At 38.4% G+C, this 16,242-nt stretch overlaps 1 protein-coding gene across 4 annotated transcripts in view; it reads left to right on the forward strand.

Moving 5' to 3' along the window:
- Positions 1-16,242, forward strand: part of zranb3 (zinc finger, RAN-binding domain containing 3) — a 171,610-nt gene that overhangs the window by 142,541 nt on the left and 12,827 nt on the right. For 3 of the 4 annotated variants that reach the window (XM_060827120.1, XM_060827121.1, XM_060827122.1), the window contains 6 exons: positions 703-800; positions 7,262-7,363; positions 9,671-9,813; positions 10,529-10,678; positions 11,597-11,984; positions 15,353-15,484. In XM_060827120.1, the coding sequence (XP_060683103.1) occupies positions 703-800; positions 7,262-7,363; positions 9,671-9,813; positions 10,529-10,678; positions 11,597-11,984; positions 15,353-15,484 (1,013 nt within the window). Of the gene's footprint in view, positions 1-702; positions 801-7,261; positions 7,364-9,670; positions 9,814-10,528; positions 10,679-11,596; positions 11,985-15,352; positions 15,485-16,242 lie in introns of those variants that run through there. The other variant, XM_060827123.1, reaches the window with a different exon arrangement.

A 16,242-nucleotide genomic window follows, 5' to 3' on the forward strand; every position in this document is an offset into this window, starting at 1 on the left:
TTTTTAAATTGGCGTTCCATTTAGCTCACCCCTTAACCATTAAAACATAAGTAGTTTCAAACCAAAATAATACATTTGCAGAATTAACCCTTTAATCTCAAGTACAATTCTAATGAATGTGCATTATACATACCTTTCACAAGGTTTAGTGCCCAGAATTATCATACACCCTGTACTTGCCCTTTAATGTTCCTCTCTTTAAAGAACTAATTGCCTTTGTTATAATGTACAATTCAGTAGCAATTTATGGTAACGAGTTCCAATAATGTTCTGCGTGCAGGACATTTAAAGCTTTTTGTGGATATCTGAAATATCTTCTCTCTTCACCAACCCCTGATAACTAGAAGACTTCTATCAGCTCCTCCTTCACCTTTTCTGTTGTCATGAGAAAAACTTCCCTGAAGTGTGGCACTTGATTCAAATTTCCCATCAATTTCTGCATGTTTCTGCCTATCACCAACCAGTCCCTATGATTCCTGTCTTGAAGGCAATGATTTCTTGCAGAGTATCCTGATTAAATTGAGTGTCAGCAGGTGTTTCAATTACAAAGTGTAACAATTATAGGAAATCTGTCCATGTTCACAAGCAGCAATGTTTGATATTTTAACTTTTTGTTCTTTGTTAGCACCCCTTCCTTATTTGAATGTGTGTTCTTTTAAGAGGAACTAATCATGGTGTGTGTTCCAAACTTTTCTGATATAGAACAATCTGATATCACTTGCAACAGCAGTGTTCCAGTTTACGATGGCTTCATGTTTTGCGCAAGCAAAAATACTGATAGAATACATCTGTACACTAAGGTACTATTTAGTTATTTCACCTCCACGTATAGTTATATAAACGTGTGTTCATGTCTTAAATTTGAGTTGTTATACTTCACCTTCCTGATTGCTCCTTGATGGACTTATTCACCATCTTACAATTTGACTGTTCAGAATCAATCTTTAGTTGTTTTCTTATTTAGTCAATAACATCTAGGTTCTGTTTCTGGCACAAATATTGCATGCTTAAAAGTCTTGCATTTCTTTGTTTACTTGCAAACAAGGAACATGCCTTTACAGAATATCTTCGGTACTGTTACAATTCTGTGATTATTTCATATTCTTTCACAGTTGTGATAATGCTGTCACTTTAAAAAGGTCATTTTATCCCAAGCTTTTTTGAAGAGGGGGCAGAGGCTCTGAAAAGTCTAGGAAGAGGTTAGTTTAACAATGAAAGAGGAGAGGCCAGTTCTCCCAGTTCAGTTACTTCTGGTTTGTTTTAGCTATAGCAGTCACAAGATGTGAGAGTCCAGGGGAGTGGCAAGCTTCAGTAAAGAATTCCTCTGACTTCCTTCTGAAATCTTTGTTTGGATGTTATTCCCTCCTGCCAGTAAGAATCTGTGTTTGAACTTATCTATTTTGCCAAGGGATGTATTCATGGGGTGTTGCTGTATTGGTACAGATAATTTGTAATAGTTGCTGTATCAGGTTGGTTACGTTTTTTAATAGTTAATGTGTTTTAAATTCCACTTTCTTTTGTTCACGTTTCAACTGCAGTGTTTAAATAAATTCTGCTTTGCTTAAAGTCAAATGGTTTGACTAGTTGCATCACACCTGGAACACCCACTTCACATCTTCCTCAAAATTAAGAAAAAGTTAGGGTCTAGGCCACCATATTAAAATATTTTGAGGGGGTCTGGCCTGGTCCATACCACAGCCAATTAATTATTTTAGAAACATTGCATCATTGTTTTGAAGGCTAAGATGGCACAATGAAAGGAATTAAAATGAATGGTAAGATCATTGTTTTCTGTCACACTAGTTGTTAGATAAATGTTGATTGGAATACAAAAAGAATTGTTCTTCCTCAATAACTCACAAGATCCTTTTCATTTTTGTGGTTAAGCAGTCAGCTTGATCTTATCAGCAAATGGCATGTCCCCGTATCAAGGAAGTGGCCTGTATTTGCAAAAGGAGGTCCTAGAGTTGGTTTTAACTATCTGTATCTTTCTAAAGTAGGGTTGTAATAGCCTAAAAACTGTCAGTAACTTTCAGCCCCATTTATGATGACACTTGCAATGTTCATATCTTATCATGCTGAGGAGTCTCATTACAATTGTGATGCATGTCATGTTGTTTGTTCACAGCAGAAGTGAGAAATCTAACCAATTGGCCTTAAAGATAGCGCAGATGGAAAAAAGCAGTTAAACTGGTGAATGAAACATAACTGATTTGAATCACCTTGTCCACTTCAAAACAGAGTATCTGTATAACCAGTGTATTCATTACCAGTTACTACAGGGGAACCACACTCAACATTTCAAATAACATTTCAATTAACTTCAACATTTCCTTCATCTGATTTGCCTCCCTCCCCTCTTCACTCAGACTCCATCTTACTCTGCACAGGTTGTTTGATACCTATTGGCTACAAGTGAACAAGGCATTTACCTGACTAATAAGACAGGGAGTGAATGCATCTCTCTGAATGACTATGCTTAAAATCTGCCGTCTAGATGGAGTTTGAATACTGAGAATTCCCTCCAACAACTTGCCCACCACTGAGGTCAGGCTCACCGGTCTATAGTTCCCTGGCTTGTCTTTACCGCCCTTTCTTAAACAGTGGCACCACGTTTGCCAACCTCAAGTCTTCTGGCACCTCACCTATGACTACCGATGATACAAATATCTCAGCAAGAGGCCCATCAATCACTTCTCTAGCTTCCCACGGAGTTCTCGGCTACACCTGATCAGGTCCTGGAGATTTATCCGCCTTCAACCGTTTCAAGACATCCAGCACTTCCTCCTCTGTAATCTGGACATTTTGCAAGATGTCACCATCTATTTCCCTATAGTCTATATCTTCCATATCTTTTTCCACAGTAAATACTGATGCAAAATATTCATTTAGTATCTCCCCCATTTTCTGGCTCCACACAAAGGCTGCCTTGCTGATCTTTGAGGGGCCCTGTTCTCTCCCTAATTACCCTTTTATCCTTAATATATTTGTAAAATCCATTTGGATTCTCCTTTAATTCTGTTTGCCAAAGCTATTTCATGTCCCCATTTTGCCCTCCTGATTTCCCTCTTAAGTATACTCCTACTGCCTTTATACTGTTCTAAGGATTGACTTGATCTATCCTGTCTATACCTGACATTGCTTCCTCCTTTTTCTTAACCAAACCCTCAATTTCTTTAGTCATCCCGCATTCCCTATACCTACCAGCCTTCCCTTTCACCCTGACAGGAATATACTTTCTCTGGATTCTTGTTATCTTATTTCTGAAAGCTTCCCATTTTCTAGCCTTCCCTTTACCTGTGACACCTGCCTCCAATCAGCTTTCGAAAGGTCTTGACTAATAACGTCAAAATGGGCATTTCTCTAATTTAGAACTTCAACTTTTAGATCTGGTCTATCCTTTTCCATCACTATTTTAAAACGAATAGAATTATGGTCGCTGGCCCCAAAGTACTCCCCCATTGACACCTCAGTCACCTGCCCTGCCTTATTTCCCAAGAGTCAGTCAAGTTTTGCACCTTCTCTAGTAGGTACATCCACATACTGAATCAGAAAATTGTACACACTTAAGAAATTCTTCTCCATCTAAACCTTTAATACTATGGTATTCCCAGTCGATGTTTGGAAAGTTAAAATCCCCTACCGTAACTACCCCATTATTCTTACAGATAGCTGAGATCTCCTTGCAAGTCTGTTTCTGAATTTCCCTCTGACTATAAGGGGGTCAATAATACAATCCCAAAAAGATGATCATCCCTTTCTTATTTCTCAGTTCCACCAAATAACTTCCCTGGATATATTTTCAGGAATATCCTCCCTCAGCACAGCTGTAATGCTATCCCTTATTAAAAATGCCACTCCCCCTCCTCTCTTGCCTCCCTTTCTATCCTTCCTGTAGCATTTGTATCCTAGAACATTAAGCTTCCAGTCCTACCCATCCCTGAGCCATGTTTCTGTAATTGTTATGATATCCCAGTCCCATGTTCCTAACCATGCCCTGAGTTCATTTGCCTTCCCTGTTAGGCCCCTTGCATTGAAATAAATGCAGTTTAATTTATTAGTCCTACGTTGTCCCTGCCTGCCTTGACTGTTTGACTCACTTCTGTTCTCAATTGTACCAGCCTCCGATTGATCTCTTTCCTGACTATCTCCCTGGGTCCCACCTTCCCACCCCCACCCCCCACCTAACTAGTTTAAATCCTCCCAAGCAGTTCTAGCAAATTTCCCTGCCAGTATATTAGTCCCTTCTTTCCAATTTAGATGCAATCTGTCCTTCTTGTACAGGTCACTTCTACCCCAAAAGAGATTCCAATGATCCAAAAATGTGAATCCTCCTCCCATACACCAGCTCCTCAGCCATGCATTCATCTGCTCTATCCTCCTATTCCTGCACTCACTAGCTTGTAGCACTGGGAGTAATCCAGATACTACTACCCTTGAGGACCTTTTTAAATTTCTACCTAACTCTCTGTAATCTCCCTTCAGAATTTCAACCTTTTCCCTTCCAATGTCGTAGGTTTCAATATGGACAATGACCTCTTGCTGGCCTCTCTTCCCCTGTGAGAACATTCTGCACCCTCTCTGAGACATCCTTGATCCTGGCACCATGGAAACAACACACCATTCTGCTTTTTCTCTGCTGGCCACAGAAACGTCTGTCTGTACCTCGGACTACAGAATCCCCTAACACAATTGATCTGTTGGAAGTCGACGTGCCCCTCGTTGCATTAGAGCCAGTCTCAATACTAGAATCTTGGCTGTTTGTGCTAAGTTCCCCTTGAGAATCTATCACCCCCTACATTTTCCAAAACAGCATACCTGTTTGAAACGGGTATATCCACAAAAGACTCCTGCCCTAGGTGCCTACCTCTTTTACCCTTCCTGGAGTTAACCCATCTATGTGACTGTATCTGAGATTTTCCCCCCTTCCTATAACTGACATCCATCACATACTGTTGCTGTTGCAAATTTCTCATCGCTTCTGTCTGTCTGTCCAAACGCTCCACTCGATCTGATAAGATTCACATCCAACAGCATTTATAGCAGATATAATCCGCAATAACCCTTAAACTCTCTTTAAACTTCCACTTCTTACAAGAAGTATGTATCACTGCAAAGGCCATTTTTGCTCCTTCACAATCTACAGACCCAGAAAATAACACCGTCTTATTCCTCTACAAAACACTGCACCAGGTTAAATTAATAGCTATGGCTTATATTTTAAGTTTAATCAAGAGATTTATCTCCAAAAACATATAATCAAGAAAGAACCCACTGTGCTCACTAATACAACCTTTCTCTTGGACAGACTTAAAACAGCCATTAACTTTTCTGATTCTGTGTTGTGAACTTTGCCCAAACTGGTTCCTCCAAGATTAGTTGTGAAACTGTTTGTTAATTTTCCCAGATGCACTCCGATGTCCAGCGACACATGATTTCAAAAACCGCAAAGGCAGGAACTGTGCAGGTTCTCTCTCTCTCTCTCACACTCTCTCTCTCTCACACTCTCTCTCTCTCTCTCTCTCTGCACTGTCCTCACCATGTGCTCCCTTTGTCTGTTCTTCTTCCTTTTAAAACTGCTGTTGTTTTGACTTTTTTTCCCAAAGTTCCAAAACAATGCAACAGCATATAGAACAGTAATTGCTGTTCCTGGAATTTGAGGAAATCACCTCCAGCACCTAAAATGTCTCAAAAAAAGGAGCAGCTCTTACAGCCAGGAATTTTGCCTACTACCATCAAAATTGGCCTTTCTCCAATTTAGAACTTCAACTTTTAGATCTGGTCTATCCTTTTCCATCACTATTTTAAATCTAATGGAGTTTTGGTCGCTGGCCCCAAACTGCTCCCCCGCTGACATTCCTGTCACCTGCCCTGTCTTATTTCCCAAGAGTAGATCAAGTTTTGCACCTTCTCCAGTAGGTACATCCCCATACTGAATCAGAAATCTTATTTTTACACACTTAACAAATTCCTCTCCATCTAGACCCTGAACATTATGGCAGTCCAAGTCTATGTTTGGAAAGTTAAAATCCCCTACCATAATCATCCTATTATTCTTACAGATAGCTGAGATCTTACAAGTTTGTTTCTCAATTTCCCTCTGACTATTAGGGGGTCTATAATACAGTCCCAATAAGGTGATCAACCCTTTCTTATTTCTCAGTTCTACCCAAATAACTTCCCTGGATGTATTTCCAGGAATATCCTCCCTCAGCACAGCTGTAATGCTATCCCTTGTCAAAAACGCCACTCCCCCTCCTCTCTTGCCTCCATTTCTATCCTTCCTGTAGTATTTGTATCCTGGAACATTAAGGATGAACTGTTTTCAGAAGCAGTGAGATTTGTGTCCTCGTCCATGAATCACTGAAGGTTAGTATGCACGTAGAACAAGTAATCAGGAAAGCTAATAGAGTATTATGGTGTACTGCGGGGGCCACTGAATGGAGTAGTCGGGAAGTTCGTCTTCGGTTATATAGGACATTGGGGAGATCACAGCTGGAGAACTGTGTTAATGTTAGTGCATTGCATTCAGTGCAGAGAAGGTTTACTCGACTACAGGCAGTTCCAGGTTGTGAATGACTTCTCTCTGGAGTGTGTTTAAGTGTTGTTTTGTACACAAGTCAGAAAACAATGCAGGAAAATGGAAAGTTGTGTTCATCTTTAAAATTACAACCTGTTTGAAATTGCGTTTCAGTAGGAACATTCATAAGTCAGACAGTAAATCGAGGATCCCCTGTAATACCTAGAATGAGCCTTATGGGGAAAGGCTAGACATACTGGCCCTCGATCCTTTTGGAGTTTAGGAGAATCAGAATGGACTTAATTAAAATGTATAAGATCTGAGGCGACCTGACCAGTTGGATGTGGAAACGATGTTTCCTCTTGTGGGTGAATCTAGAGCTAGGAGTCTAGTTTAAAAATAAGGTAGATGCTCATTTAAACAGAGTAGGAAACATTAGCAGTGCCTGATGCTGTTCTGGCATGTTCTGTTACACTTCTCAACTTCTCATTGACAATGTGCCACGTGTTATTTTGCTCTTTGATATGAACTTAAACTAAGTCTTAGTTTGAACTGTTAAGATTGTAGACAACATTTCATTCAATTGGCTTTGTGTTCAAGCAGTCCTGTTAGTGCAACTTTGTGTACTTGATTATTTCTACTGTATATTGTAAAAAAATATGTTATTTCCACTGGTTTGGATGCCAATGTGTGGTACTGATGCATTCAGGTAAAATCTTTTCACTATTTGTGTATTATTAGGACAAAGAACCTTTAAACTGCAATTTTATTCCTTTTGATGTGCAATCGGAAAACTGGGAAGATTTGCCACCGTACTTTGACCAGAAAGAAAATCGTCGTGTGGTAAGTCTTTGACAGATTTTATGAAATAAAATAAAATATATTTGAAATTTTTTTTATCGAGGTGCATTATTTTGTATGTCAGGTATCATCAGAATCCTGTAATGTATAATAGTCACTTGGTTGCAGTCTGAATCTCATTACTTGTCTGAAATGCTTCTTTAAGAGCATATATTAAAATTAAGTTTGATAAAGTACTTCTCCTTAAACTGACACAAATACGGTACAAAAGTTCAAGTATAATACAGTATTCAGCAGACCCATAGAAACAAGGCCACCTACAAGTTGATTCATTGCTTCATTGTTGCTGATTCAGAATTCTGAAACTACTTAGCTAACAGCTCTGTGGGTGCACCTACACTGCATGGATTTCAGACATTCAAGTAGACCTCTCGCTATAACATTGTCAAGGGCAAGTAGGAATGGGCATATAATGTTGGCCTGCTTGCAAGTCTCTCATCCTTTGAATGAATTAAAAAAAACCTAAATGTTGAATTACAATAATCTTCCTAAAGTGCAGTAAATGTTCTAAACATTTGTAACTGTGTAGTATGAGTACTTATAATTAATGGAAAGAAAGAATTTGCATTTTGTAGCTTTTGAAGTTTCAGGAAACAGCAATTATGTATTATTTTATTCATAGCATGTGAGCATTATATGTTTTATTAACATGTAATGCTATTCCCTAATGACTCATGAGAAGATGATGGTGAGCAGCCTTCTTGAACTGCTTTATTTCATAATTCACCCAAAATGTTGTTATAAAGGGAGTTCCAGGGTTTTGACATGGTAACAGTGAAAGGGCAGCATTACTTCCAGAGCAGGATTGTGTGAATCTTGGAAGGAAATGTGCACATGGTGGCGTTCCCATCCATCTGCTGCCCTTCTGTTTCCAGAGTATGGTGGTCATGGGTTTGGAAGGAACTTTGGTGAGTTGTTGGAGTGTATCTTGGAGGTAGTACATTAGAGAGAGTGAATGTTGAAAATGTTAAGTGGAGTGTCAGTCAAGCAGGTTGCTTTGTCCTATACGTTGTTGACCTTCTTGAGTGCTTTTGGAGCTGCGCCCATCCAGACAGATAAGAAGTATTCCATCATGGGAAGTCCTGACCTGTGTGCTGTCAATGGCAGGCTTTGAGGAGTCAGGACTTCCCAGACTCTGTCCTGCTGTTGCAGGTACAGTATTTATGTGACTACTCCAGGTCTTCCTTTTGGTCAAAGGGAACCCTGATAGTGGGAGATTCAACAACAGAAATACAACTGAATGTCAAGGTGAGGTATTGGAATCTCTCACTAAGGGCGTTAAACATAAATGTTACATGTCAAACCAGCCCAAGGCTGAATGTTGTCCAGGTTTTGCTGCCAGCTTTCAGCCCAAACCTGGATTTTGTCAGTGTGTTTGGACATGGACTGCTTCAGTGTCTGAGGAGTGGTGGATGGGAATGAACTTTGTGCCATACCAGCAAACATCTCCATTTCTAATATTTATAAGGTATTCATAATGACCAAATAACCTGTTTTTGTTTTTGTGGATTAATAGCAGAGCAGCACACCAGGGGAGCTCCCTCCATTCATATTTGAATCATCCACTATGATCTCACGTTACTCTGAGTGGACAGTCTCAGCTTTAATTTAATATCTCATTCAAAAGGCAACGCAACAGTGTCAGCTTGGATTATGTGCTCATGTTTCTGAGCTCAGACTTGAATCCACAATCTTCTGAATCATGATTACATCCAGTAGGAATTGGATCATCATCTTGCTCATTGGTCAGAATATTTGAAAATAATGAAAGGTTTTTACCATTCAAAATCGTGCGAATAGCTGTATTTTGAACCAATAGTTAATTGAGAGTGAACAATATCTTCTGAGAACTGGCAGTCACAGTTGGATTGCCCTGGATCTTCACTAGTTCTGATTCAAGCCTCTTGAGCAGCATGGAGTGCCCTAACTGTGGGGACTTTCCAAAACTGTGCAGGGTAAGTGCTGAAAACCAAAGTCTGTACCCACTTAGTACAACAGCATCTCAGGAACTCTAACGACAGCATCTGCTGTTTTCCAGGCTAATCCAAAGTCTCTTTAAGAAGCTACAGAGGTAAGGTAATTGGTTGGATGAGTGAGGAGTGCAGAGTATGTCATGGGCTAGCTGGGGTAGGGTCATATCAGTGTGGGGAAAGGGGTCCAAGTGGATCAGGTCGGAGAGTGTATATATGCCACTGAAACTGTGTCACTATCATAACAGTTTGTTTTACCTATAGCTCTGTATAAATCTATATCTTGACTCCATGACATTTTTTAAAATTGAATTTCCAGCTTCTGCGTTTTGTACGAGAATGGCTCAGCTTGTCCTCTATGAAGCAAAGAATAATTAGGAAGAGTGGTCAAATGTTCCGCAGTCCTATTCTTGCGTTAGAAAATATATTGAAAAGCCAACGTAGACAAGGCTGTACAAAAAGGTAAGATTTATTAGGATGTTCCTGATGTTGTGACACCATTGTTATTTAAGATTAAAACAAAAATGTCAGAATATGAAATTTCTACAATTTACTTTGTGCACAACGTAGCACATTTTTGTTCAATTTAAAGGGATATGAGCCAAGTGCTGGCAAATGGGATGAGATAGTTTAGGATATTTGGTCGGCATGGATGAGTTGAACCAAAGGGTATGTTTCTGTGCTGTACATCTCTATGACTCTAAAATGGTAATCTTTTTTTCAGTGAAGGAAAGGCGGAGATTAATTCTCAAACAAAAACATAAACTGCTGGAAAAGCTCAGCAGTCTGGCACCATCTGTGGTGAGAAATCAGAGTTAACATTTCGGATCGAATGACCCTTCCTCAGAACTGATTTCTCTCCATAAATGCTGACAGACCTGCTGAGGTTTTCTAGCAATTTCTATTTTTGATTTACAGCATCCCCATAGTTTTTGGGTTTTTACTCAGGAGATTAAAGTTGTGGTTTTAGTGACAGTCTGGTCATTGGATTATTTTATTATTCCTGAATTCCTATTCTTTTTTTTAAAATGAAATTTGAAAACACAGGGTGAAAACTAGAGATTTTAAAAAATATTTGTTTTAGTTTGTTTACCTCAATGTTTCTTTGTCCTTACATTGCAATAATAAAAATGGAATGCCTTACTGAAAATCTGTATGAAATATTTCTTTCATTTAGATTTATAACTAAAGATGATGTAGCTGTTGTATCTCTGAATAAGGCACAAAGTGAAGGAGGAACGGTGCGAGTAATAGCAAGAGAGTCTGCATTTCATGGCAAAATTAAAATCAAAACTTCCAATCAACCAAGTGAGGAAAATTTGAACAAGTATGTTTCTATGGTTTCATGTTTAGTAGATGATAAAACATTGAGAGATAGAAATGGTGCAATTCTTGGGCAGCATTTCACCACTGAAGAAATAATCAAAAAACTTGCCAGAAAGGCACAGCATTTTAAGAGTAATAATTCCTATATATACAAGTTGGATCAAGTATAATTGATGTTCAAAAATAATTAAATAAGATGGCATTTTTACATAATTTTGCAATTAGTTTTATATTGCTCCTCTCAACATGCATTAAATTGTTGTGCTATATCAAACATTTGTTCACTCAACCATCTGGCTTTTCTTATTTTAAAAATCTGAATTTAGCTTTATCATTGTGTCATTTGAGTAATACTAATTGTTAGAAGTTTATATTTCAAGTTTCATTTACTGTTGCAGGCATTAATTGCACTGTTGAATGATCATCAGATGTTTTTCTCTGGTATTTCAACCTGAGCCTTCGACCAGTTTTCTGAAAATGTTCAATTTAAAATATTGTTGCAATCCACCAAATGTAATTAATTTGAGATGTAAATATGATTGAGGTCTTCATACTATAAGCCTTTAGATATGATCCAATATGCAGTGATTATCAAAATAATCATACTAAAATCATGTAATTGTACTTAAAAGAAATTGCAATTTGTAATGTTCACTTTATATGTGGCAATATTAACAACCAAATTTCAATACAGTGACAACATATTCACAAAGCTATGTTCAGCTCATTCAGTAGGCATGGTTATCTATTTAATAGGTTCAAAGCATGCTTTGTCTTAAAATCAAATTTGGGCATAGAAGATTAATACATTTTCAAACAGTCACATTTGCAAAGGGCTACCTCATTTTAAAGACTGAATACATTTTATGCTCATCCTTAAAAATACGTACATATCATATTGTACTGGTCTTTCTTTCAGCAACACAAGTGAAAGTGTCAAGAATGAAAGTTGCAACAGGACTCCTGTAACTAATGCCATTTCTTTGGAAGTTGGCTATGTACAAGCTGTGAATAAAGAAGGAAACCCTCTTTGCCTTGCTTGTCAACAGCCAACAATCCAGGTCAGCAAGTATAATAAATCTACTGCTTGGGATACACGATATTGCTCCCAAAAATGTCAGGAAGAGTTTTTGATTCGGTCGAATCGATGCTACATGAGATCAAAGGTTTTTGAGGCTGAGCGTGGAATCTGTCAACAGTGTGGCCTCGATGTACAGCAGTTGTTTCTTCTTGTCCGAGATACACCAAGAACCCATCGGAAAGAGCTACTTGAAAATACATGGCTGTCACAGCTTTCCCTTGATCAGGTAAAAGCAAGAATTAATTTGTTTTACTTCAAGTAAAGTTAATTTGCAGTGTTCACTTGCACTGTGTTTTATTGTAAAACAAAATAAATCCATGACTAGATAAAGGAAGAAAATGCTTCTGCATTTGATATCCCTGCTTGTACCACGCAAAGTGCCCCTTCCCATTATTAATGGGAACACATTATTAGTCAGTGTTGCTGCTGCTACTGCCCATTGACCTTGTATGAAACCTAATTGGTGTGGTCTTTGTTCTATCAGACTTTTCAGGAAGTGTTTGGCATGTCTGTAATTGAGGAGAAAGGTTTTGATCTTCTTCTATTTGGAGTTGAAAATCCCCACTGTGATTGGATCCAGCGTTAAATCAGAAGGTTCCCATATCTATCTATCTATCTATCTCTCTCTCTCTCTCTCTCTCTCTCTCTGTCTCTGTCTCTGTCTGTCTCTCTCACTCTCTCAATTTTTCAACAGTTGACATTGGTTACATGGTTGCCATTAGGCTAGCTTGTATTTCCACATTTTTATTGATTTTTAAATCTCACCAGCTGCCTTGGTGCAACTTGAATCATTCTCCCCTGAAAACTTAGACTGAGGATCTGAATACTCTCCCAGTACACAATGCCACAATCACCTTTTGAGGAAAGATTGAAGATACTGAGCCTACATTTTCTGCAGTTTGGAAAAGTGAGAAGCAATCTGAGAAATTTAGTCATGATTTGGAGATGCCGGTGTTGGACTGGGATGTACAAAGTTAAAAATCACACAACACCAGGTTATAGTCCAACAGGTTTAATTGGAAGCACACTAGCTTTCGGAGCGACGTTCCTTCTGACAATCACCTGATGAAGGAGCGTCGCTGCAAAAGCTAGTGTGCTTCCAATTAAACCTGGTGGACTATAACCTGGTGTTGTGATTTTTAACTGAGAAATTTAGCTAATTCTTGAAGAGATTAACAAAGTAGGTGCACAAAGGATGGGCTTGATATTCCAAGGATTGGCAATCAGAGTCAGATTATCACTGTGTTCCTGTTTTTATAAAGACCCCTGATCAATACAATCTGATTAGGGCTCCATTCGAAGTTCACTAAGTTTCAAATCCAATAGGTCCCTCATAGTGCAGGATGTTAGGGGGATGTCAGACCATGCTAGCTTTCGTGTAGAAGAATTTGTGGTATTCTGTGATTATCTGTCATACAGAAAATTTAAATCACTTTGACAGTTCCTGTGAACGGCTAAGTTTGTAAGGTGTCAGGTTTGAATACTCGGTTTTAGATCAAATTGGTGCTGGCCCTGACGACAAATTCACCTGGACCTTCTCTGAAACCTCCCTCCCCTTACAGGGACCCCTCCATTTCCATTAATGACGATAAATCACGCATCAATGAATTGAATACTAGGGTGCCAGGATGCAGGGAAGAATGTCAGATAATTAATGGACTGTTTAGGATAGGTCAGGGTGTATGCGTGCATTGTTCTGTGGGGGTGTGCTGTCAAGCCCTGTAGTGGAAGGAGTTGAGATACAAAGCAGTGAGAGTGGGGTGGGTCTGAATGGGGAAATGAAATGGTATTACGTCAGCTGGCCAGGGCAGGCTGGGTGTCAGGTTTTTGGAGGGAGAGGGGTTTGGAAGTTCAGAGATTGAATTACGTTTATTTGGGGATGTGTGTTATATTTGGGGTTGGAGGGGTGCAGTTTAGTAGTTACCCAGAAATTAAACAAGGTTTTTAATTGCCAAACTTTATTTGATAATTATTTACTTAACTGCAGTAGAATCCTTAAGTCTGATTTTAATTGGTACTTTCAAAGGGTTCCAGGAAGAGGGCAATTGCCTAGCAGAATCTTCAATTTTCCAGGAAATCTCTTGGAGTCCACTATGTTGGTGATTCTGTAGGATATGATGCGCAACTCTCACTTATGCGGCAGAAAAGGTTATCTGGTCTTCGTAAAATCTGGGCCAATATATTTCCTTTGGCTTTGGATCTGAAACCAGAGGATACAGCCTCAGAATAAAGGGCAAGTCATTTGTGACTGATTATGAAAATAAATGTTTTCACTGTCTATCCCAGAGGATTGTGGAAGCTCAGTCATTATGTAAGCACAAGTCAGAGATTAATAGCTTTCTATTTACTAATGACATCAAGGGATTGTATGGAAATGTGGTGGTTTCTTAGATGATCAGCCATAATTGAGAATGGCAGAGCACGTTCGAAGAGCTACACCTATGTTCCATGTACTCTGTCAATCATTTTGTTGCTCACTCACTTAACTTGCCTATATCTCTTTGTTAGTCTCTGTGTCCTCTTCACAGCTTGAATTCTCACCTAGCTTTGTATCATTAGCAAACCTGCATACATTACTTGTCACTTTATCTATCATTACTATAAATTGTAATTATCTGAGGCCCACCTAGGTGCTGTCCCTGTGACATATCTGAAAACACTGTATCTATTTTTGCATGTACAGTACACTGATAACACCTAGCTTTACTTCAACATTGCCTTTCTTGATTCTTTTGCTGTCCCTACGCTAGGCCATTTTTCTAACATCTAATGCAAGGTGAGCAAAAGAATTTCCATTAATTATTATTAAAAGCAAAATCATCTTTGGTTCTCAATTCCTTTCCTTAACTGCCACCTCTATCCCTCCCCTGGACTTTACCCTATGCATCCATCACCACTGCACTGTCTCTGACCTGCATTAGTTCTTGGTTAAGCAATGCCTCGACTTGAAAATCCAGACTTATTTTCAAGTCCCTCCATGATTTTGTTTCTCCACTCCTCAGCTCTCCAAGATATCTGTGTACCTCTAATTCTGGCCTCCACATTGGGAGCTATACTTTTAGCTGACATTCCTCAGTTCGAGAATTCCTTCTTTAAACTTTTCTGCCAGACTTTCTTCCTTTAAAGCCCACTTTTGACTAAGCTTTTTAAAATCTGGTCTTATATCTACAGGAGTGGATCAGTGAAAAACTTTTGTTTTCTAACCAAATTTGATTTCCTCTGAAGTGCCATGGATATTTTAATACATTTAAAATGTTATATAATTACTAATTATTTCAAACTTGTTTCTTCTAAATGCACAAAGCCCCTGTATAGCCCACTCCTGAATCATGACCTGGCTTCCATGGTAATGTTTGTGCAAGAATAATTGAAAATTACTACAATATAATCTCCTCAAAAGAAATGTTATTGAATAGTCTTCCTCTCACTCAAAGTAGCTTTATTTACAAATATTTAAATTAATTTCGTCAATAATTTGTTGTGGCATTATGATTCTTTTAAAAATCTGTGTTTTTTGCTGAAATAAGATACATTTGCATAAGTTTTGAATCATGAAATAACTGATTTTTTTTTTTGATAATCCATTGGTTTCAGTTGAATGACATTATTTTGAATCCAACTGAGGGACAGTTCTGGCAAGTGGACCATATCAGACCAGTATATGGTGGAGGAGGACAATGCTCCCTTGAAAACCTTCAGACGCTCTGTACTGTCTGTCATAAAGAGGTTAGTAAACTGGTCTTGCTTTAATGTGACGGTTGACAACACATATCTTTTCCACAATCGAATGTGTAAAATTATCTGCCTGATATGAAAAATAAAAAAATTGTGAGCCAGTCAAAGGGAAAGATGCTGTATTCTTGTTACCTGACATGTAAATATTGTGCCTTATTAACTTGGGCTGATTTTGTCTTGCACTTAAAAGGATACTGTGTAATATAAGCCATAGCTTCCCTACCAGGCGCACCTAAGGCTTCATATTTGCACTTCATCCATCTACCAGGTTTTGTAGGAAATATAATAAGAACAATAAATATCAGTTGTCATCAATGATCCTGCAGCAGACTGTACAATTAGATTTATTTTTTTCCTTAGCAGTTAATTTGCTAATGCCATGAAATTTAAGTAACAGTGTAATGTTTTCCCCAAGTGACATTTAAAAAGCTGTTCATGCTAATTTTCAGTGACAACAGTGGTTTCTAATGTGTAAACTTAAGATCAAGGCATTAGGTGGGGCAAAGTAATTTTTCTGGGAATTATTTGGGGATGCTGAACTTTTTATCCTAACAGAGATCTCAAAATTCCATTTCATTGCATGCATTTTTGTGGGATTCATTATAAATCACATTAAACATTGAAAATCATTCACAATCACATTCTTCAAGATGGGATAAGCTTCCAAAACCAAAATCAAAAATCCTGGAAACAGAGTAAGTCATGCAGCATCCACAAATATTCTGCTTTTCGGTGTGTTAAATTTCTAC

The sequence above is a fragment of the Hemiscyllium ocellatum genome, chromosome 7, assembly GCF_020745735.1.
Source record: "Hemiscyllium ocellatum isolate sHemOce1 chromosome 7, sHemOce1.pat.X.cur, whole genome shotgun sequence".
Taxonomy (NCBI): domain Eukaryota; kingdom Metazoa; phylum Chordata; class Chondrichthyes; order Orectolobiformes; family Hemiscylliidae; genus Hemiscyllium; species Hemiscyllium ocellatum.